The sequence below is a fragment of the Balaenoptera physalus genome (genome assembly GCF_965194825.1).
Source record: "Balaenoptera physalus genome assembly, chromosome: 2".
In the NCBI taxonomy this organism is placed as follows: Eukaryota; Metazoa; Chordata; class Mammalia; order Artiodactyla; family Balaenopteridae; genus Balaenoptera; species Balaenoptera physalus.
In genome coordinates, this window is record NC_138883.1 from 162,359,466 (window position 1) to 162,382,808 (window position 23,343).

The 23,343-nt window shown below is 36.5% G+C and overlaps 1 protein-coding gene across 22 annotated transcripts in view; it reads left to right on the plus strand.

Annotated features, from left to right (window-relative positions):
* PARD3 (par-3 family cell polarity regulator) overlaps positions 1-23,343 on the plus strand; it is a 627,365-nt gene that overhangs the window by 455,138 nt on the left and 148,884 nt on the right. For all 22 annotated transcript variants that reach the window (XM_082449617.1, XM_082449635.1, XM_082449621.1 and 19 more), the window contains one exon: positions 14,715-14,957. In XM_082449617.1, the coding sequence (XP_082305743.1) occupies positions 14,715-14,957 (243 nt within the window). The remainder of the gene's footprint in view (positions 1-14,714; positions 14,958-23,343) is intronic.

Here is a 23,343-nt window from a genome sequence, read left to right on the forward strand (position 1 = left end):
AGAGTGTTCTGCCTATGTTTTCCTCTAAGAGTTTTAGAGTGTCTGGCCTTACATTTAGGTCTTTAATCCATTTTGAGTTTATTTTTGTGTATGGTGTTAAGGAGTGTTCTAATTTCATTGTTTTACATGTAGCTCTCCAGTTTTCCCAGCACCACTTATTGAAGAGGCTGTCTTTTCCCCACTGTATATTCTTGCCTCCTTTATCAAAGATAAGATGACCATATGTGCGTGGGTTTATCTCTGGGCTTTCTATCCTGTTCCATTGATCTATATTTCTGTTTTTGTGCCAGTACCATACTGTCTTGATTACTGTAGCTTTGTAGTATAGTCTGAAGTCAGGGAGTCTGATTCCTCCAGCTCCATTTTTCTTTCTCAAGATTGTTTTGGCTCTTTGGGGTCTTTTGTGTTTCCATACAAATTGTGAAATATTTGTTCTAGTTCTGTGAAAAATGCCAGTGGTAGTTTGATAGGGATTGCATTGAATCTGTAGATTGCTTTGGGTAGTATAGTCATTTTCACAATGTTGATTCTTCCAATTCAAGAACATGATATATCTCTCCAACTGTTTGTATCATCTTTAATTTCTTTCATCAGTGTCTTATAGTTTTCTGCCTACAGGTCTTTTGTCTCCTTAGGTAGGTTTATTCCTAGATATTTTATTCGTTTTGTTGCAGTGGTAAATGAGAGTGTTTTCTTAATTTCACTTTCAGATTTTTCATCATTAGTGTATAGCAATGCACGAGATTTCTGTGCATTAATTTTGTATCCTGCTACTTTACGAGATTCATTGATTAGCTCTAGTAGTTTTCTGGTAGCATCTTTAGGATTCTCTATGTATAGTATCATGTCATCTGCAAACAGTGACAGCTTTACTTCTTCTTTTCCAATTTGCATTCCATTTATTTCTTTTTCTTCTCTGATTGCTGTGGCTAAAACTTCCAAAACTATGTTGAATAATAGTGGTGAGAGTGGGCAACCTTGTCTTGTTCCTGATCTTAGTGGAAATGGTTTCGAACTGCTCTATTTCAATGCGGATTCTATCAACATTTTCCAAAATACTTTTATAATGCATAGTCAAGTTTTTACAGCCAAACAGCGGTTTTTACATAATGGCTTCACTTGTATTCTTAATGTGCCTAAGGCGCAGTTCACCTCTCAGCTTTGCTTTTAGTCTCCATCTCTGTACCTCTAATGATGCAATACTTCTGGGAACTAGTTGGGCCTAATGAATTTACAATGTACAAGATGCCTAGAATAAAGAATCTTTTAGAGTCAAGGAACAAGTGACTGGTCCATTAAAAAAATCAATTAGCTTCATAATTTAAGAAAACTGTTTGACTTTGTGTTTCAGTAACAATTTTTACATATATGTTTCATTTAAACTCCTGGATCCTGTAACAGAGCAAGTGAATGTATGAGACTCATTGAATTGCATCAATGGTGCTTGTTCAATGTGTGTTATTTTGATAAAGCAAGCCTACTTTTGGATGACCTCCTTCCTATTCTGCCGTTGGCATTAGCATTGCTCCTTTTGAGAATGGAAATGTAGCTTCTTTGGGAAGAATCTGATTGGAGGTAATAGAGAAAAATAAATAAGCCCCTGCTTATATTCTCATCACAGCCTTTCCTTCACTGCTGATTGGCCATGAAGCATCTCCTGTAACATTATTTACTACTGTAGCTATTTGAGTTCCAAAAATCATTTTGGCTGATTCCATATAAAAATAGAAAACCTGATATTCCTTAGTTACTAGTTATGACATGTCCACATACCCAAATATTTTTTATCCAGACAAATCCATGAAGCCTGAATATTATTCAACATAGAATATTGAAAAGTTGAAAGGACAATGAATATAGTTGAAAATGGTTTTTGCTACCATGATAAGATCTATTTAGGTGGTGATAGTAAATTAGATTCTTCGGAGCAGGGGTCTGAGATGGAATTTGCCTTCATTCTTGCTCACTTCCCTCCCTTTCCTTCCACTCGCTGCTGGGAGGTGGGGTCTTGGATACATGCTGTCTACTTTGGAGAAATGGAGGAGCAGGGTCCGGCATGGATCTGTTCTCTGGCTCTACCAGCTCTCTCCTGCCACAGACTTGAGCCTGTGTGCCTGAGGTCTTCTCTTGAGACAAAAGGCATCAAGAGGGAAGTTAGCTGGTTCTGGGATGTGCTATTTTGACTTCAAACTCTGAGCTCTGAACTTGGGTACCCTACCTGTTCAGTGATGCTGTTGGCCACATTTCGTTTAGGTAGAGAAACTAAGCCAAGCAGCTGGTATTTGGAGCTGAGGTGTGAATCCAGTGCTTGCTACCTCTTCCTGGTTTCTCTTTCAGGTGTGCCTTGGGACAGAGCCCCTATTGGCTCATTTCCACCACACAAAAAGATGGGGCTCCAAACCCCAAATACCACAGGTTCAATTAAATGATCTCTGTAACGTCAAGTCCATTTAGCTTCCATTGTGAAGCATACCATGGATTTCTCTGTTGACTAGGTGTCAGAAGTAATGTTGTGGCTTTCTACTGTGTTCTTGCTCTAGTGATAGCTCCACTGATGTTTTAATGGTATGTAAACATGGTGGCGTGGGGTTCCCCAAACAGTATTCAGCAGCAGAAAAAGGGCTTCACGTACGAATACGTTTGAGAAACACTTGGTTAAACCAACTTATGCATATTTCTTTACTCCATTATTTCTCTAAACCCTAATTCTGTTAATGTACATTGTGAGTCACCAGAACAGGAAGAGAGAATCATCATTTCCTAACTTATTTACTCACAGAATATCCCCCTTCACTTTTTTTTTTTTAATAAAATACTAATATCTCTCAGAATTTAGAGTCATTGGGGAAATACTGATGGCAAGTAAAGACCATTGGCTCCTGGTTCAGCCATGTCCAGCTCATTCATCTAACTGGCTGTAGGAATCAGAGTTGATTTTTTTTTTTCTTTTTTACAATGACCACAATAAGTTTAGTGAACATCCATTATCTTATATAGATACAACATTAAATAAATAAAAAATTTTTTTCCTTGTGATGAGAGCTCTTAGGATTTACTCTCGTAACTTTCTTAGATAATGTACATCAGGGTTACGTATATTTATCATGTTGTACATTACATCCTGAGTACTTATTTATCTTATAACTGGAAGTTTGTACCTTTTGACCCCCTTCATCCAATTCTTCTTTCCCCCACCCCCTGCCTCTGGTAACCACAAATCTGATTTCTGTTTCTATGAGTTTGTTTGTTTCTTTTTTGTTTTTGAAGTATAATTGACTACAGCACTATGTTAGTTCCTAGTACACAACATAGTGATTCAGTATTTCCATACATTTCAAAATGATCACAATGATAAGTCTAGTTGTCATCTGTCACCATACAAAGATATTACATAATTATTGACTATATTCCCCACACGGTACATTTTATACCTGTGACTTATTTATTTTGTAACTGAAAGTTTGTACCTCTTAATCTCCCTCACCTCTGACAATTTCACCTCCTTATTTCTCTCCTCCCTGCAATGCCCTCTCCTCTGACAATCACTGTTTGTTCTCTGTATTTGTGACTCTGTTTCTGTTTAGTTATGTTTGTTCATTTGTTTTGTTTTTTAGATTCCACATATAAGTGAAACCCTATGGTATTTGTCTTTCTCTGTCACTTAGTGTAACACCCTTTAGGTCCATCCATGTTGTTGCAAATGGCAAGATTTCATTCTTTTTTATGGCTGAGTAATATTCCATTGTTATACCACATCTTCTTTATCCATTCATCTGTTGATGGACACTTAGTTTGCTTCCATATCTTGGCAATTATAAATAATGCTGCTAAACAGAGGGGTGCATATATCTTTCTGAATTAGTGTTTTCATTTTCTTGGGGTAAATACCCAGAAGTGGAATTGCTGGATCATATGGTAGTTCTATTTTTTGTCTTTTAAGAAACCTCTATATTGTTTTACACAGTGGCTGCACCTACTTACATTCCCACCAACAGTGTACAAGGGTTCTCTTTTCTCCACGTCTTCTCCAACACCTGTTATTTGTTTGATAATAACCATTTTGACAGGTGTGAGGTGATATCTCATTGTGGTTTTGATTTGCATTTCCCTGATGATTAGAGATGTTGAGCATTTTTCATGCACTTGTAGGCCATCTGTATGTCTTCTTTGGAAAAATGTCTATTTAGGTTTTCTGCCCATTTTTTACTTAGGTTTTTTTTGTTTTTTGTTTTTTTTGATGTTGAGTTCTTTGTTTGTTTTGAATATTAACCGCTTATTGGATATATCATTTGCAAATATCTTCTCCTATTCAGTAGGCAGCCTCTTTGTTTTGTTGATATAGTTTCCTTTGCTGTGTAAAAGCTTTTCACTTTGATATAGTCCTATTTGTTTATCTTTGCTTTTGTTTCCCTTGCCTGAGGAGACATATCCAAAAAAATATTGCTAGGAGCAATATCAGAGAGCACTCTGCCTATGCTTTCTTCTAGGAGTTTTATGGTTTCAGGTCTTATGTTTAAGTCTTTATTCCATTTTGAGTTTAGTTTTGTGCATGGATGGAGAGAGTAGTCCAGTTTGATCCTTTTGCATGTAGCTGTCTAGTTTCCCCAACACCATTTATTGAAGAAGCTGTCTTTTCCTTGTTGTATATTCTTGCCTCCTTTTTAGTAGATTAATTACCCATATGAGTGTGGGTTCATTTCTGGACTCACCATTCTATTCCATTGATCTGTGTGTGCTTTTGTGCCATTACTATACTGTTTTGATTACTATAGCTTTGTAGTATAATTTGAAATCAGGGAGAGTGATACTTCCAGCTTTGTTCTTCTTTCTTAAGATTTTTTTGGCTGTTTGAGGTCCTTTGTGTTTTCATACAGATTTTAGAATTATTTGTTCTAGTTCTGTGAAAAATGCCATTGGTAAGTTGATAGGCATTGGATTGAATCTAGATTGCCTTGGGTAGTATGGTCATTTTAGCAATATTGATTCTTCCAATCCATGGACATGGTACGTTTTTCCATCTGTCTTTGTTATCTTCACTTTCTTGCATCAGTGTCTTATACTTCCTTAGTTAGATTTATTCCCATTTATTTTTATTTAGATTTTATTCTCTTTGATACAATTGTAAATGGGATTGTCAGAGTTGATTGTTTCATAGAACTGTGTGCAAGTTCTGAGCCAGTGCTGTGACCTTCCTCTACTTTATGGCTTCTATTTTGGGGACTTATGAATCTTATCCCTGAAACAGCTTTTTTTCTTTTTCCAATTCTCTCTTTCCCACGTGTTTCTCATCTGTTTAAAACATATATCTTTTTAAGATCTAATTCTAAATTTATTCTAATTCTAAATCTACAGAAAATTTGAAAAAAAAAATCATAAAATAGGAAAACAAAAATTTGTCTGTAATAACACCACTGTTAACATACTGGTCTATGCCATTCTAATTTTTTTCCTATAAAATACATATTTCCACACATACATACTTTTAAAAAGCTGACATCTATTTTCAATAGTTAACAGCTATTTTCATTTTGATTTATTTTGCATCTTCATACATTTTTAGAAAATCATGTTAAATGTTTTCTGGAACAAGGCCAAGGTTGTATGAACAGGATGGATGGGAAGGAAGGACAGAAGGAAGGAAATGAGGTCTGAAAGATGAAATTTTAGCTGTGATAGCTGGACAAATTTCCCAGTTCTCAAATAATATTTACCTCATATGTTATTCATTCTATTAAATGAGATTTATAACTTTAACTGGCTTACATTTTATAGTTACTCAGCAGGGGATACCCATGATGATATTATTATCTATATCTACCTTGTAAGTTGGAAATATTTTCAAGGAGACTCAATGCTTCTAGTGGAGACATGAAAAAGTTAATGAATTTCTTATGAAATTCTTCCGTAATATGAAGATTATTTATAAATCTGCTAAGGACTTATGGCTTGAAATGTTCCATTATTCAAAGTGATAATCACCCTTAAAAGCCTTGTGTTTTCAATACCTGGCCATTGAACTATCTTTGTCCATAGTGGTGCACTCCCGGTTCTTGGTGTGTCATTTTGGAATGCTTTGTGGCATTTTTGCCTCCAGTTTCCAATCACTGGCATTTCTCTTTTCAGTTTTACCAACTGTTCCCAATATCTGCTTTGAGTAAGTACTTGAAATTTTGATAAAAACTTTTTTGTGGTCTTTCTTAGTTGATAAGATCCTTTTCAAAGATGATATATGTTTATTAGTTTTTGCAGAAATTAACATTTAAGCAATATGTATCATAATGTAGTAGTAAAGTTTCTTTAAAGTGCATGAATAAAAAATTAGTGAAATTACAGAAGGAATAAACTATATAGCAATAATAGTTGCATTCCCTGTGCATCTGAATAAGCAATTTTCACTCCTTTTGGCTTGAAACTTAGTGTTCAGATTCCCCGAATTCTGGCATCAGAACCCAGATATCCTGGATAATTTTTGCATACAGGTCACATGTTGTCATTCAAACACAGCTTGACTTTTAAAACTTAACCTTTTAATAGAAAAAATATATTTTTCTATCATCTAGCAGAGTTCTTCATATTTTCTCTGACCTCTTAAATCCTTCAGAGAAGTCCGTTCTAATCAATGAGATTAGTTCATCAGACATATTTTAAGAATTTATTGTGCAAGTGAACAAATTTTTAAAGAATCTATTAACTATGTGGAAGTCTAAAGTAGACCAATACTTGGGCAAATTGGAACAGATTTTATTGACAGTCTGTAACTGGAGTAGGAAAGGCAGTTTTATTTTTGATGAGAGCTGTCTTAGATGTATTTGGCATTGTAGCTTCTCTTTGAGTTGGAAATAATTGTAGGTGCTTTGACACTTGTGAAAGCTCGAACATGATGTGAGTGAATGAGCAAGTATCTATGAGAGAGAGAGAGTGTATGTGTGTGTGTTTTGGTTAGTGAAATATCATTCTAGTGTTTTATTAGTGTAAAAGAGAAATTTTTGTTGTTCACAATATATTAAGTACATAAAAGAATGGTATAAATTTTTTATTATTATTATATTGTTCCTCTCTCAGGGATTCCTTGCCTTTGTTAAGAGGGAGAAAAGATTAAAACCTCATAATATTAAAAAATCAACGTAAGACATTATAATCAATTGTGAAAGTTGATGGCCACAGAGCTTTGAGAAGGGAAGAGATTGGGGGGCTAGAGTTAATAACGAACACTTCATAGAGATGGTAATTTGGGGTCTAGATCTAGTTCCCAAGAACTTATGAATTTAGCAAAATGGAAAAATTCTACATCCACGCTCAGGTACAGGGCTCATGGTAGGTGCGCATTCTTGTAACTGCTTAGATTCTGGAAAAGTTGTGGTTGCATTAGTGATTAGTATTGTCTCTATGAATGCTGTTCTTTTATCTCTTTTTCAACTTTTAACCATTTTATATTATAAAAATGCTATTATCTCATTTTAGCTTTGAGGGATGAAATTTAACTCCCCCCCGCCGCCCCCCACCTATTATAAGGTACCACTGTGGATTTCAACAACTTACCTTCTTCCCTTGAATGGAAATGTATCTTTAAAACAGTTGTTCCTGCTCAATAATTTTTTTAAAGGCCCCATTCAGAATGTGGAAGGCTTTTCTTTTCAAATCAACTTTTGCCCCAATATTACACAAGCATTAAAATCCTACTTAAAAGTATAACTGTGTTTTCAAATTTAGTGGGATATTGGCCTTCATTTGGGAATTCAGCATAGACACCTCATTGGCAGCTTACATCTTGGTAGGTGGCAGTTGTTAGATATGCCCAGCAAGGTAAGCTGAAAATTGAAGATTTCTGACATCTGCCATTTGCTGAAGTGTTTTGAGGGGCAAATAAAACATTCAGTTGAACACAAACTGCTGTTAAATCGAACTGCTTTTTCCAGTTGCCTTGTAGCTTAAATTTCATTCTGCCATGAAATTGGGTTTTATTTGATGAATTTCTGTAATACTGATTTTTAGAGAGGAAATATTGTTGGGAAAAGATCCAGGAAATTTATTCCCAGACTGAGGCTTCTGGATGGTAGTGCAATAAGTTGGGGGTAAAATGTTTCCCAAAAGAGTTGATTTCAAGCTCTTAAATATTCTTTTGAAGATAGTTAACCCTTATCTAGTATGTAGCAATCTGAAGTTTATTTTAATTTTTATGTTAAACTAATATTAGTATATTCTATCTTCTATAGATGTTAAGTGTTTTGTTTTTTTAAATTAAAATCATTAAAGGTTACTTTCTGCTTCTTGGAGTCTTTTTAAAAAATGCATGATTCAATACATTCCATGTATTGAGGCTTCATAGCTTTGGAAATGGAAGTATTTTGGATACAGCAGAGTAATTTAAGTAACCATTGATTTTTCCATCCTGAGAAGTTGTTCTTCAGTTGTGCTTCTCAAGCCTTATATCTTTTCTGGCTATAGAAAAGCTATACTTCATAGTCATAAAAAAGTTATTTTCATTTTACTCTACTGCAATTAGTGCTAAAAGCCATTTATTGTAAAAAACAAAAATTCTAATGAATAGAAATGTTACAAGAACAGAAGTCTTGTGTGTTTTATCTTCCTCATGCATCATCCATTTTAATTAGAGAAAAGAGTAGTGAACACTGCAACCAGTCTGGAATGAAAATCATTAATTGATGTCAAGCTGAAGAGAGACCGTTAGCATGAATTTAGTGACAGCAGGAAAGAAATTAACCTTATTACTTTATTTAGTATATTACATTATTTGTGTATTCTTTTCTATGCAGGTTCAAGGCAATTTCATTATCATAATGGAAAAGACTGTTTTTTTCCTAACAAAAAAGAAAGGTGTGAATAGTTATGTTTGAACATAACCAAATTGAAATGATGAATTCTTTACTAACATTTTAAAAAGTCTTAGTAAAAAGTTTAAAAAGTTTTAATGGTTGTTTTAATATTTTTGTTAACATTCCAAGAACAGGAAAATAGTGCGTGAAGATGTTGCCCATCAATGTCAGAACAGCTGTCTGCCATCATTTAAACCTCAGAATGGTTCTCTTGTTTATGGCTCAGAACGACTTTCTGGACTGCTTAAAGCAATAGACATTTATTTCTTTGGCTAAGTTTTGGGCTAATCAGTTACTTTTGTCATTGGTGAGGTTTGGCCCGAGATAAATTAGATGGATAATGCTAAACAACAACCTGACTGTTCAGAAAAATGGATGACTCTTACATCTTAGAGATAATTTGTGACCCCAGGGTCACTGTAGAAGAGCGGAGGGGGTGTCCTTTTATAGCATTGACCATCTGGAACGGTTAAGGGCTACACTGCAAGATACCCTCTTTTTGAAAAGTTTCCTTAAACTTTGCTATTTTCCTTAAACAAAACTATTTTCTCCCCTGAGCCAAATGTTTTTTTCTGAAATAAGAAAAATATGAAAATGAAAATATGAAATGTAAATGTGAACATGAAAATATACAACATGTATATATAACTTTTGGTTGAGTTGCAAAGTCCCTTTTCTCACTTTATAATAAACAAGACATTCAAATGTAAAAGTATATAATAAAATCATTGTGTGTCTTTTGTTGACTGAATTGTCTAAAATGCACCAAAACCACAGTGCATTCCTCCTTTTAAAACTCTACTTTTTAGGGCCATTTGCACAGCAAGCTTCATTAGCATTGATTTCTAGGATGAACTTTAAAATATACATTGGTTCAGGCTAATAACCAGATTTGTCAGTCCTTTGTGGCCAGTCCCACCGTTGGTGGCCGCAGGAATACTGTAGTTTTATTCTAAGGTTTCCGTCAAAAGTAGGAACCACTAGCATGGAAAGGAGGGATACAAACAGCTTTTATAACTTTGGGGATAAATTTATTGGTAATGACAAGGTAAACAATAAAAATATAATTTTTTATGTTATTGGAGCTTAGGGGAAAAAAATCAGTGTTTTTAGACGGTACTATAGATGTGACTGTAATGTTTATTGGATGTAGTGATGAGTGACAATTAGTCATAATGTGCAACTTTGGGTAAAAGAAAGCAATTGAGAACTGGCATTTATGATTTGTTCCTCATGCCACTAAGCATTTCTTCTGAGCCATTGACTTGTCAGAAATTGACCTCCAGTCAACATGAGTTTCTGTGTAATTTGGAACAAAAGAACATTCAAATCCAGGACCCATCAATAATACGTTGAAACTGATGTGTAAGTAGTTTGGGGAGATTATCTAGGTTTCGTGCTTCCCTTAAGAAGTGACTGCCCTGTTCTCTTTTTCTGATGGCTTAACAGTGCCACACTTTCCAACCTCAGTAAGCAAGAGCAGTTTCACTTTTAACCAACCACAGGGTTCAATCATTTTTAAACCAATCCAAATCACTGCCTTTGGTTTCAAGAGGTTCTCCAAATTCAGAAGTTTTGGCTTTATTTCTAATATATCCCCTCAAATTTCTTTGGGTTCCCAAGCTTCAAGACTTGTGTGAATGCCCACTCACCCTGAATATTACCTATGATTAGGTGATTGTCCGATGGTGACCAAATATAGTAGTAAAGTGGGTTGTGAAATAAGTGATCCTAATTGAGCTTCAAAATAATACCCCACTGAGTTGAAGAAAGAAGTCATTTCCCTCTCTTGAAAGTTTTTCTGGCTGAATACAGAGTCAAAAAGACAGTATGGTGCAAAGCATAAAATTATCTCTGAACTTATAAACTTTTTCATTGTGGATATCTAGTATTTCATGGTAATCAGCTTCTATAATGCCATCCTCGACTGTCATATTTGCTCCTAAATGAATAAGTAGACTGTAATAAAAAATCTACTATAAATTTAGATAAATTTGACATTAGAATTTGAGTTCCTACTTCTCTTATGGGTGTTACAACTTACATAAGTATAATACAATATCGAAACCAGGAAGTTGACATTGATACCACCTGTGTGTATAGCTCTGTGTCATCTTATCACATGTGTAGATTCATGTAACCACCACTGCAATCAAGAAACAGAATTATTTCATCACAAATATCTCCTTTTATAGTCCCACTCACCCCTTGCTTACAGATCAGCACCATTAATCTGTTCACCATGTCTATAATTTTGTCATCTCAGTAGTGTTACATAAATGAAATCTTATAGTCTGTGACCTTTTGAGGTTGACTCTTTTTTTTCACATAGCGCAATACCCCTGAGATCGATTCAAGTTGCCGTGTGTAATGGTAGTCTGTTCATTTCTATTGCTGAGTAGTATTCTATGCTATGGATGTTTCTTCAGCCATTCACCTATCGTAAGATATTTTGGTTATTTCCAGTTTTTGAACATTAGAAATAAAGTGTTTAGGAACAATTGTGTACAGGTTTTTGCATGGACTTGAGTTTTCATTTCTTTGGGATAAATGCTCAGGAATGCAATTGCTGAGTTGTATGATAAGTACATGTCTAGTTTTGTAAGAAACTGCCAGACTGGTTTCCATGATGGCTGTATGATTTTACCTTTTCAACAGCAGGGTGTGAGAGATCCAGTTTCCCTGCATTCTTGCCAGCATTTGTTAGCATCACTGTTTTTATTTTAGCTGATCTAATAGGTGTGTAGTGATAGCTCTTTGTGATCTTAATTTGCATTTCCCTAATGGCTGCTGATGTTGAACATCTTTTCATGTACCTATTTGTCATCTGTATATTCTTTTCAGAGAAATATTGCATCATGTCTTTTGCCCTTCTAATTGCATTGTTTTCTCATTGTTGAGTTTTGAGTGTTCTTTATATATTCTGGACATGAGTCCTTTGTCAAATATGTGGTTTGCAAATATTTTCTCCCAGTCTGTACTTGTCTTTTCATTCTCTTAATATTTTTGCAGAGGAAATGCTTTAATTTTGATGATGTCCAGTTTATCTGGTTTTTCTTTTATGGATCATGCTTTTGGTATTATTTCTAAGAATTCTTCACCATTGCTAGGCCCTAAAAATTTTCTTCTATGTTTTCTTCTAAAGTATTATAGTTTTACATTTTACATTTAAATTTTTTTTTTTTTTAGCTACTTATTTTTTTTTTTTATTTTTATTTATTTATATTTATTTTTGGCAGTGTTGGGTCTTCGTTTCTGTGCAAGGGCTTTCTCTAGTTGTGGCAAGCGGGGGCCACTCTTCATCGCGGTGCGCGGGCCTCTCACTGTCGGGGCCTCTCTTGTTGCGGAGCACAAGCTCCAGACGTGCAGGCTCAGTAGTTGTGGCTCACGGGCCTAGTTGCTCCGTGGCATGTGGGATCTTCCCAGACCAGGGCTCAAACCCGTGTCCCCTGCATTGGCAGGCAGATTCTCAACCGCTGCACCACCAGGGAAGCCCACATTTAAATTTGTGATCCATTTTGAGTTAATTTTTATATAAGGCATGAAGTGTAAATTCAATGTGGGTTTTGTTCTGTTTTGTTTTCATTTTTGCCTATGGATGTCTAATTGCTTCAGCACTATTTGTTGAAAAGACTGTTTCATTTCATTGAATTGCTTTTGTACAATTACGAGAAATCAGTTGGCCATACTTGTTGGATATTTCTGGATTCTTTATTCTGTTCTATTGATCTAAGTGTCTATCACTCCACAGAAACCACACCATCTTGATTATTACAGGTGTATTACCAGCCTTGCAATCAGGAAGTGTGATTCCTCCGACATTATTGTTCTCTTCACAATTGTTTAGCTGTTCTATCCTTTGCCTTTTCATATAAATTTAAAAATAATCTTGTCTATATTTACTAGAATCTTGTTGGGTTTTTTATAGGAATTACATTAAAACTACATATCAGCTTGGGGAGAACTGACTTTACTATGTCGAGTCTTTCATCCGTGAATACCATTTGTTTCTCCAGGTTTTAGATCTTCCTTGAATTCTTTCATCATCATTGTATAGTTTTCAGCATATAAGTCCTGTACATGTTATGTTAGGTTTACATCTATGTATTTTATGTATATCTATAAACCAACCATTATAATCTAAGTATTTCATTTTTTATTGATTGTATTTTTAATTTTGGCATCTGTGTTCATTGCCAGCATATAGAAATACAATGGATTTTTGTATACTAATGTTGTATCCTGTGACCTTACTGAACTTTCTTTTTAGTTCTAGGAGATTTTTGTAGATTCCTTGGGATTTTCTACAAAGACCATCATATTATCTACAAATAAGAACAGTTTTATTTCTTCCTTTCCAATCTGTATGCCATTTATTTCCTTTTCTAGGCTTGTTTCATTGTCTAGAATTCCCAGCACCCTGTTGAATTACCATAGTGGGAGCAGGCATCCTTACCTTTTCCCTAATCTTAAGGGAAAGCATTCAGTCTTTCTCCATTATGTTACCAGTAGGTTTTTTATAGATGCTTTTTATCAAGGTTAGGAAGTTAGTTCTGCTCTATTACTAGTTTTTTGAGGATTTCTGTCATGAGGGTGTTGAATTTTGTCAGATGCATTTTCTGCATCAGTTGATATAATCATGTGATTTTTCTTCTTTAGCCTATTAATATGATGTATTACATTGATTGATTTTTCAATATTGAACCAGCCTTGCATTCCTGCAGTAGACATCACTTGGTCATGGTGTGTAATTCTTTTTATATATTTCCAAATTCTATTTGCTAATATTCTGTTAAGGAATTTTGTTTCTATATTCATGAGGAACGTTGGCCTGTAGTTTTCTTTTTTATTATTGGACTGATTTTTCATCGATTTTGTATCTTTTCTGTATTCTTTTGAATACATTTATGTATCATTTATGCTAGCAGTGGTCTACTTCAAGTATGAAAAAGGTAAATAACTTTGCAATAAGATATTAAACACAGCTGAAAGTATTGCTTTTTATAGATAAGACTTCACTTTTAAGTTAACATTTAAATTTGTAAGTATGTAATAGAAATATTTTTTTCCCATCAAAAGTTATCAAAATTCTATCAAGGGTAGTTGAATTATCTTCAGCTAACTAAGACCATCTTAGGACATATATTATTTCAGTAGGTTGAAGAGGACTTTGTACCAAGTAGCTTAATAAAATCTTAGGAAATATTTAAACATATCTTCAGTAAAAGGGGTTATTTAAGGTCTGTTTCTTAGTTATAACACAGGCAAGTTTTATTTCAAAATTTGATTAGATACATGCCTTCTTGTCCTTTATCTCAGGATTTGCCAGTTCTGTAGACATCACATAAAATCAAAGTCAGTATCATTAAACTGAGATCTTCTTTTGCCGTTAATAAAGAATTGTGGTGTGGATTCATGGTTAAGCTTCATAATATGTTGAATGTGTATGGTATATTTGTAATGAGTAAGATTGTATATGGTGCACCCACACATAAATGTATACATATATAGTATATGTGTGTGTAACTTTTCAAAAAGTAACTTTTTGCCTCAAAAAATTTCATGAGTAAAACCCAAGTGGATGCCTAAAACTATTCCTAGTGAATTTTGAAAGCTAGTTAATAAGTGATAATTTAAATGAAGATGTAAATCATGACTATGTCTTACTGACATGAACAAAGCTATCTGAAATGATAATTTTTGAGCATCCATGACATTACCTTGACAATTTAGAATGAATATAACATTGTTTATCCTATCTATCTTCTTAGAACTACATGAAATAATAGGTATTTTACAACGTATTTTGATGAATGTTTCTATATGCAGTTCTTAGGAAAGGCATAGTTTCTCTTGTTCCAACTTGTTCTAATTTTACAGGATTCAAGCCAAAACTCGAGAATTTAGGGAGCGACAGGCTCGGGAGCGTGATTATGCTGAAATCCAAGAATTTCATCGGACATTTGGCTGTGAAGATGAGTTGATGTATGGGGGAATTTCTTCCTATGAAGGTTCCATGGCTCTCAGCACCAGACCCCAGAGCCCGAGAGAAGGGCATATGATGGATGCTTTGTATGCCCAAGTGAAGAAGCCGCGGAATTCCAAACCTTTACCTGCAGACAGGTAGGCTCCTGGAGCAGTCAAGGTATTGCTTCCAAATCAACTTTTATATAGTTTGTGACAAGGGAGTAGATTGTTCATCAATTCTCAAACTAGAACTACCTTTTATTAATGGCCTTTAAAAACCCCTTGTGTCTAAGAGTATTGAGTTTACACAAATTGAAGCCTAATGGAAGGAACAGTAGAGATTTTGATAGCTTGTCTCATGATCCCCAAAATGGTTTCAGATGGGAGAACTACCTGTAGTTTATAACTCAAATAAGAAGCAAACTTGAAACTATGGTTCTTCTATTTAAGGCATATTTCCTTTTATTGCTGGGAGAGCCTCTAGTTGTGGTAGTTAAATAGATGGGCAGTGACATGATTTGTTCCAATTATGATTGATCTGGGCCACTTTTTTTTTTTTTGGTGACATGATTTCATATCATGAAAGAATTAGTGAATGAGATGTATAGTATAGCCAGTCTTCAAATTGCTTGTTAATAGCCACAGACCACAGGTCTCACTGTGTATATTAGTGTAACACAGAGGAGTGCAATGCTGACCCTATGTTAATGGTTATATATTTATTTCAAATTTTATCTGAAACAATTTAGAAGCAGATCTTCAGCTCCTTCATTTATGTATTCAAGCACCATATAAATTTTAGTTCATGAAGAAAATAATATTCATTTCTTTTTATTTGAAACACATGCATACTATCATCATAAAGAATACACTTATTCCATCCCATCTTGTAGTGGCGTCTTATAATTATTGCTGTATAGTGAAGCTAGGCTTTAAAAATATTGTCTCACTTCAAACTAGTGGTTCTTTAGCACACATGAGATACTTGGAGGGCTTCTTAAAACACAGCTGGATTAACCCTTCACCAGAATTTTGATTCCGTAGGACTGGAGTGAAGCCTGAGAATTTGCATTTCTAACAAGTTCCCGGGTCTGATGCTGGTGCTGTACTTTATGAACCCCTACAAGACTAGAGATGCGTTGGAATTCCTTTGTCTCTAGCACCCATGTGTTATTTGGCTGCTTTATTTTGCAAGCTGTCTATGTTTTAGCTATTTACTTGCAGCTATTTTTAATAAAGGTTTGCAAAGGCAACAGGTAACCCTCAGGCAAACCCAGATAGAAACGTTTTAAAGAGTAGCAAAAGGAGAAGCAGATCTTAGGGAAAGCTAGTCGGATTGTTGTTCTGTTCTTTCTTTTTTGTTTGGTTTTGTGTGGTTTTAGCGTTTTTAAAAGTTGTTTTATGAAGATCTATTTGGTGTTGATTGTAATGAGTGAGCCTTGTAAGTTAACATAGGAGGCTTATGGTTTATTTAAACCCCTTTGGTGTTCACTGTGCTTATTGTCTTATACGGATGTATCAGGATTCAAAGAATAAGGTTATTATCAGAGAGTGACATTTTCTTAAGAAACTTTTACTAGGTTTTTGCTGTACTTGTGAAAGCTGTTGGTCAAAGGTCAAATCGCACTTGAAGGCCATGGATGCCCCGTGGCAAGTGTTTTCCTGGGAGAAGGCACGGCAGCAACACTGGCACTGCCAGTTAGTACCTCCTGGAGGAACTAAAAGAAAATTCGTTAACGTGTTATTGATCATTGATAAAAACATTGATCATTTTCAGCACCTTCCACATCTAGTTTGAAAATCTAAAAGATAGTGACTTATAGTGATTATTCACATGGCTCAGAAATCCCCCCTGACAGAGCTGGGAGTCAGAAGGGGTCTCTCCAGCTCCTGGGGTCCAGAAATGGTTGCTTTAAACGCCCGTTTAAACCCCAGTGCCCTACGAGAGTCTAAGCCTCCTGAAGATCTCTGCAGATTTTCCAAAGGCCTCTGTGTCCAGGGTCCTGACTACTAGGGTCCCCAGCATCCCAGCCTGCAGGCTCGGTTCTGCCCCAGGCTGACCTCAGACCGAAACTCAGCCTCCTAATTCATTTCCATCAAAATCCCACTCAGCAACACGTTCCAGAGGAGGCGTTGGTCTTGGGGAGAAGAGCTCAGAATCACGTCATACACTTCGGTATGTTCAAAGCCCCTCTCAGCCTCACTCAGGCACGTCCCAGACGACTGTGTGTCAGGGATTTTACAGTTCCATGTATTAGTGTCCCAGAAGGGTGATTGGACTACAGACTTTCTAAGATGTGCCCAACTCAAGAGAGATATAATTTATTTTTTTAAAAATGGATCACAGAAATTTATGTTTTGTGTTTTTGTAATTATTATTTTTTCAGAGAATAAGCTGTCCATTGAACAATGATTTCAATAATCCAAAAAGTTGGGAATTATGGCACCTGTAAAGTATTTCTTCATCAACCTATAATTGAATTTGCATTTGGTTTGGAAATAATGGCATCACCTCCATTCCTTTTTCTGTCAGAGTAGAAGCTGTAAAAAAGTGTTTCTCAGACTTGAGTAGCCTAGAGACCCTTTAAAAGATGATCTCTTGATACTGCCACATAGAGTTAAATTGTTTTGATTATAATGTTACTTAAATATGTATAAAAATAAAATAGGGCCAAACTCCTTCTGTTTATGGCCATTATGTAACTATAAAACCAAACATCTTTACAAATTAAATACAAACAAAACAGCAAAACCATTACATTCAAATGAACAACATTAATTTAATGTGGCCAATAATGTTTTTTTAAAATCTAAAGTCTCACACAAATCATGAATATGGTGGTGGATGCTTCATGCCTGGTTCATTTGTGGAGTTTGTTCGCTCCACAAGCCAAAGGCTGACTCAGTTCAGCCATCACTCTTCTCAGTTAGATTCTGCAGTTCTTTTGCGTGTCTGTATCCTGTGACCTTTGACCCGTGTGCTGCATCCACGCATCCTAATGCATGAAGTCCGACCTGCTTCTCTTACCATTAACTCGAGACAGTAAAAGTAGCATTTCTTGGTGCCTCTGTGTCTGTAAACTTAAATTCAGACAGTGAAATAACACACAAGATGATCTAGAATATGCTCCTATTAACTTTCTAAAAAGTTAAATGATGGAAACATAAAACTTGAAACTCCTCAGAGAGTTTTTACCCAATAAAGAAACTCCCATCAACTAACTAAATTTTGCCCGAGTTTGCCATTGGTGTCAGATGAACTTTACTGTTCAAATTTTTGGATTTCATGGGAACATCGCCAGTCCGTTGACAGTCTGAAGTGTAGCCTGAATTTGTTTTGGGATTTTTATTGTTCAGTAAGAAAGCCATATTCTGAATTTCATTGCTTATAATTTTGATTGATCTAATGGAAATGTGGATCTGGTAGTCCCACGTGGAAATAACCAGGGATAATTTATTAAGTGCTGTGAATTTGTTGTCAAAATGGGACACTTTCTCAATTTCCACATATTATTTATAAAATGCTTTTTCTAGGAGAGCTTCATACTCTGTCTGGCAATATTGTCCATGCCTGTTTAATTGGATTGACACACGAAATATATCTGACTGTACCCTTTGGCCATTGTTACTACTATTTATTAATGCCCTTGGTAACATTCTGAGTTTTCATATTGGGTGGATGCCAGAGAAGTCGCCGCTACCCTTCTGTTTTCTATGAATAACAAAGCTCAAACTCACAAAAGTGTTGGTGAACTTACTTTTATCCTGCTTATGACCAGAGACCTCAAAGATGTAGCTATTGTAAATGATTCCTAGTCCTATATCTCTTTGGCGGAGTGTATTTCCTATGTGATTGCTATGTCTTCTGATGCAGCGCCTCTGTGTTCCCATGTTTCTCCCCCACCGTGGGAGACACTGCTAGTCGCCTACCCAGCACCTCTTCTCCCCCTCTTCCTTACCTAATAGGATCCCCATTTTGTTCAGGCTGGCAATGTGCCCAGCTTAAAATTTTCAATTTCCCGGGCTCCCTTGCAGTAAGAGGTGACCATGTGACATTATTCTGATGAATGAGCTAAGTGGGACTCATTTATAGGATCCACAGTCTCATAGGATGGGACTTTCTGCCAAGCTAGGTTTTTCCTGATGAAAATAGAGCCGACTCAGCTTTTTCCCTTTGCCATTTTCCCTTCGCCCTGCCTGGATTTGGATGGTGCCCTTAGATGGGGCTCATGTAATAAGGCTGAGGATGAAGGCCACATGGAGGAAGAGGGAGGCAGCCTGGGCCCTGGAGCAGTAGCTTCAGTCCTGGGATGCCCACACTCTGCTCCTGTTACCTGGGAACTGAGCCCTTCCTTGCCTAAGTCTCCCTCTGTCAGCGTTCTGTTTCATGCCCAACACCATTCTGAGTTTAGGGAATCATGCACACAAGAGCCCAAGGGAATCATCCTCTTTATATCAAGATTGTCTACACACTGGAGAACTACCCCCTAGTCAAATCATTGCCACAATATTTTGTGAAATTAAGTAAGAATTGTGAGATTCTTCAGTGTCATTCAATAATCTCTTCTGCCTTTCGTTCTGCTAGCCTCTACTTAAAGAAATGTTATCAATCAAATATCTGCTAGCATTTATCCTTCTTTTTTTATTGATGTATTTGAAGTATAATTGACATACAATATTGTATTAGTTTTGGGTGTATGACACACTAATTCAACATTTGTACACATTGTGAAATGATCAGTGCAATATATAGTTACCACGTGTCACCATGAAAAATTAAAAAAAATTGTTTCCCTTGTGATGAGAACTTTCAAGATTTGCTCTCTTAGCAGCTTTCAAATTTGCAGTGCAGTGTTACTGACAGCATTTATCATTCTTAACTCTGATATACCACTCTCTCTTACCTCTATCAATAATCCTGTTATAAAATCAGAAACTTTTTTAAAAAATTTCATTTATTTATTTATTTGGTTGCGCCGGGTCTTAGTTGCAGCACACGGACTTCTTTGTTGCGGCGTGCGAACTCTTAGTTGAGGCATGCATGTGGGATCTAGTTCCCTGACCAGGAATCGAACCTGGACCCCCTGCATTGGGAGTGCAGAGTCTTACCCACTGCACTACCAGGGAAGCCCCCTGTTATAAAATCAGAGGCAGCTAAGTGTGATGTCCAAGATACACACTGCCTGACTTTGGTTCTGGGCTCATCCACCATCAGTGTGAACTCTGTGCTTCATTTTCCTCATCTGTAAAATGGGGATAATAGTGGTACTTACCTCATTAGGCTTGGGGTGGACTAAGTTTGTTAATATCTTTCAAGCACTTAGCACAGTGCCTGGTCCACAGTAAGCACTATTTAGGTGTTTGCTGTTGGTATTATAAGTTGGGCAATGGGCACTTACTCTCAGGAAAGCACAGCGTCCCCATGCAGATACAGAAACAAGCAAGAAATGAAAATGGAATGAATAAAGATGGTTTTATTCCTTATACTTAACATACATATAAAAGTGTGGGGATGCAGTTCTCTGATGCCCACAGTTCAGTCATCAAGTAGGTTGGTCACTAAGTATTCTCCATAAATCACATCATATCATGAACCATTTCTCTTTAAATTAGGACTTATTGAGTTCAGTGTGAGGCATACCAGATTGCTTCTATAGTATAAATACTTGGAAGAAAAAGTAGATGGTGGGTACTGAAAAAATGGCTTATATGAGAATGAGTTAGGGGGATAGTGGTGTCAGGACATGAATCATCAATTTCAGTCTGTTTTTTTGCGAATTTGAAGGTATTCGTTTTGTACTTTCATGGAAGTCTTTGAAGTTCTTCCTGTTTTACCTTCATGAAAGTTTTGCTGATTCCAAGCTTCAGTGCTCCATGGAGATACGGAGGCTTGGACTTCTCAAACCTTGGCGAAAATGTTGACATTCCTCTTTACATCAGATTGTCCTCTGGTGGGCCAGGCAGGTAGGGATCATGCTCTTAAGAATTATGAAAGCCTGCATTCTAGAACAGTGATCTTTCACATTTTGGCATGTATATCAAGAACGTGGAGTGCTTCTCGCCAGTGTTGACCTCCACCCATTGGTATCCTGATGCAGTAGATCTGGCTGGGGACTAAGAACTCACATTTTCAACAAGCACCTCAGTTGACTAATGCAGTTGGTCCATCCACCCTTTGAACAGTACTATTCTTGGGCTAATCAAAAACAAACTGGAACTCCATTATCGGTTAGTTTAGTAAGGTCTCTTTACAGTGAAGAGGTGAAATAATTTATAATTTATAATTTCCATATTGGGTACAGCTTTGACTGGGCATTCATAAATGCCCATTTTTCACCTATGACCGAATCATCATTTTATTCAAAAGGTCAGCCTGCAGGTGTGTTATTCATAAACTTTATTCAGTGTTTCTTGACACTTACCAAAAAGTTTCTTTTCATGTAAGTTATACAGTTTCAATTCAAAATTTCGTGTGCTTTGAATTCTAGCAAAGAATTGATGGAATGTCGGTCAATAATGGTTTTTATTTATTTGAGGACACTATGCAATTCATATTTTTATAGTCAGATCCCAGAATCTGCAGTTAAAAACTCCACAGAAAGACAGCTCTAATGGACATTTGCTGACTGTCACCATGCAATCATTTGCCACCAAGAGAGCATTGTCCTCAAACATAATTGAAATAAAACAGTTACTGCGCTGCTGTAAATCTAAATAGCAGGAAAATAGTAGGCTAGACTCCCCCAGCTTGCTGAGGGCACCTTAATGGAAACATAAATACCATAATCATATGCTTTTTGCATGCATTTTACGACTAAAGAGAAAATGCCGATTTTAAAAGAAAAGACCTCTGTGAACTTGTTTTTCCCCCCATTAAAAACCGGAATCCAGTTGTGTCAAAAGAAGTCTGGCAAACACAGAACAAAACTAATTTTCTTAGCTACAGGCTGTTATTAAACAAGTGCTCTTTTTAAAAGGTTGGGTCATATAACAAAGTTGTATTTGCTAGTCAAAAAGTCAAATACAATTTTATTTACTTATATTTACTTAGTTATTTTTTTTTTAATCTCGGCTTTTCTTGAGATGTGAGAAAGTGATTTTCAAATGGAATCCGTCTCATTGTAACATGTGTTTTGCACATGTTTTGCTGATGAATGAGCTCCACCCTGGCCCCATCTAAGTGTCCCCGCTACCCATCTCTGACCTTGGCCAGCTCCATCCACCTCCTCTGTCTGTGCCTGGACCACCTCTGTCTCCCTGCTTGCTGAGGATGGGTTTTCCTTCCTCTTGGCCGGGCCTGGGCGCACCCTTCTGGATCCCAGCCCCACCCCTGCCAGGGCCCTGCTCCTCAGGCTTCCCTCCTGGTCCCTTCTTAGCCTGTGTGTCTCTGCTGTCACTTCTGCGTAGCTGGTGAACATGATGTCCTGATCATGCTGTTTAAAAAACAAAAAAAATTGTTTTTTAACCTCTGGCTATTCTCTGCCCTATTTTTCCTCTTCACTTCTAATCCAGACTTCTTGAAAGATTAATCTAGGATTGATAGAGACTGCTGTTTCGTCTTTCCTACATCTTGTTCACTCCACATGGTAGGCATAATAATGGTCCCCCAAAGATGCCCCTGCCCTAGTCTCTGGAACCTGTAAATATGTTACTTCATGCAGGAAAAAGGACGCTGCAGATCTGATTACGTTAAAGATCTTAAAATGGGGACGTTTCCCTGGATTCTCTAGATGGGCCCAGTGGATCATAACTGAAGGAGGTGGGAGAGTCAAGGTTGGAGAGAGACTTGAAGATGTAGGTTAAAAAAGGAAATCCTGCAATAGGCAACAACAAAAATGAGCCTTGAGGACGTTACGCTAAATGAAATAAGTCAATCACAGAAGAAAAAATACTGCATAACTCAAATTTATATGAGGTATCTAAAATAGTCAAACTTAAAGAAGCAAAGAATAGAATCATAGTTGCCAGGGCTGCGGGAGAGGGAAATGGGGGATTGCTAATATATGGGTATGAAATTTCAGTTATGCAAGATGAAAAGCTTCCTGAGATCTGCTATACAACATTGTGCCCATAGATCAAAACACTGTATTGAATGCTTGTTGAAATGTAAATTGAAAACTTGTTGAGAAGGAAGATCTCATGTTAAGTGTTCTTACCACAATAAATTTTTAAAATGTGCAAAAAAAAAAAAAAAAAAAAAGATGCAGGCTGCTGCTGTGAAGACAGGAGGGAGCCTTGAGCCCAGGAGGGCGGTGGATTCTAGAAGGTGGTTAAAGCCAGAAGGCAGATTCTCCTCTAGAGCCTCCAGAGGGAACCAGCCCTGCTAGCACCTTGGTTTAAGCCCAGTGAAACCAATTTCAGACTTCTGACCTCCAGCACCCAAATATGATAAACTGTAGTTATCTTAAGGCAGTAGGTTTGTGGGCATTGGTTCCAGCAACCATGCTGTGTTAAACTTTCCCAGTGGCCTCCTGGACTCCTGGTTTAGTGAACACTTCTGTTCTTTCCCTCTGGGTCACTCTGGCCTTCGTGAAGCTCTGTT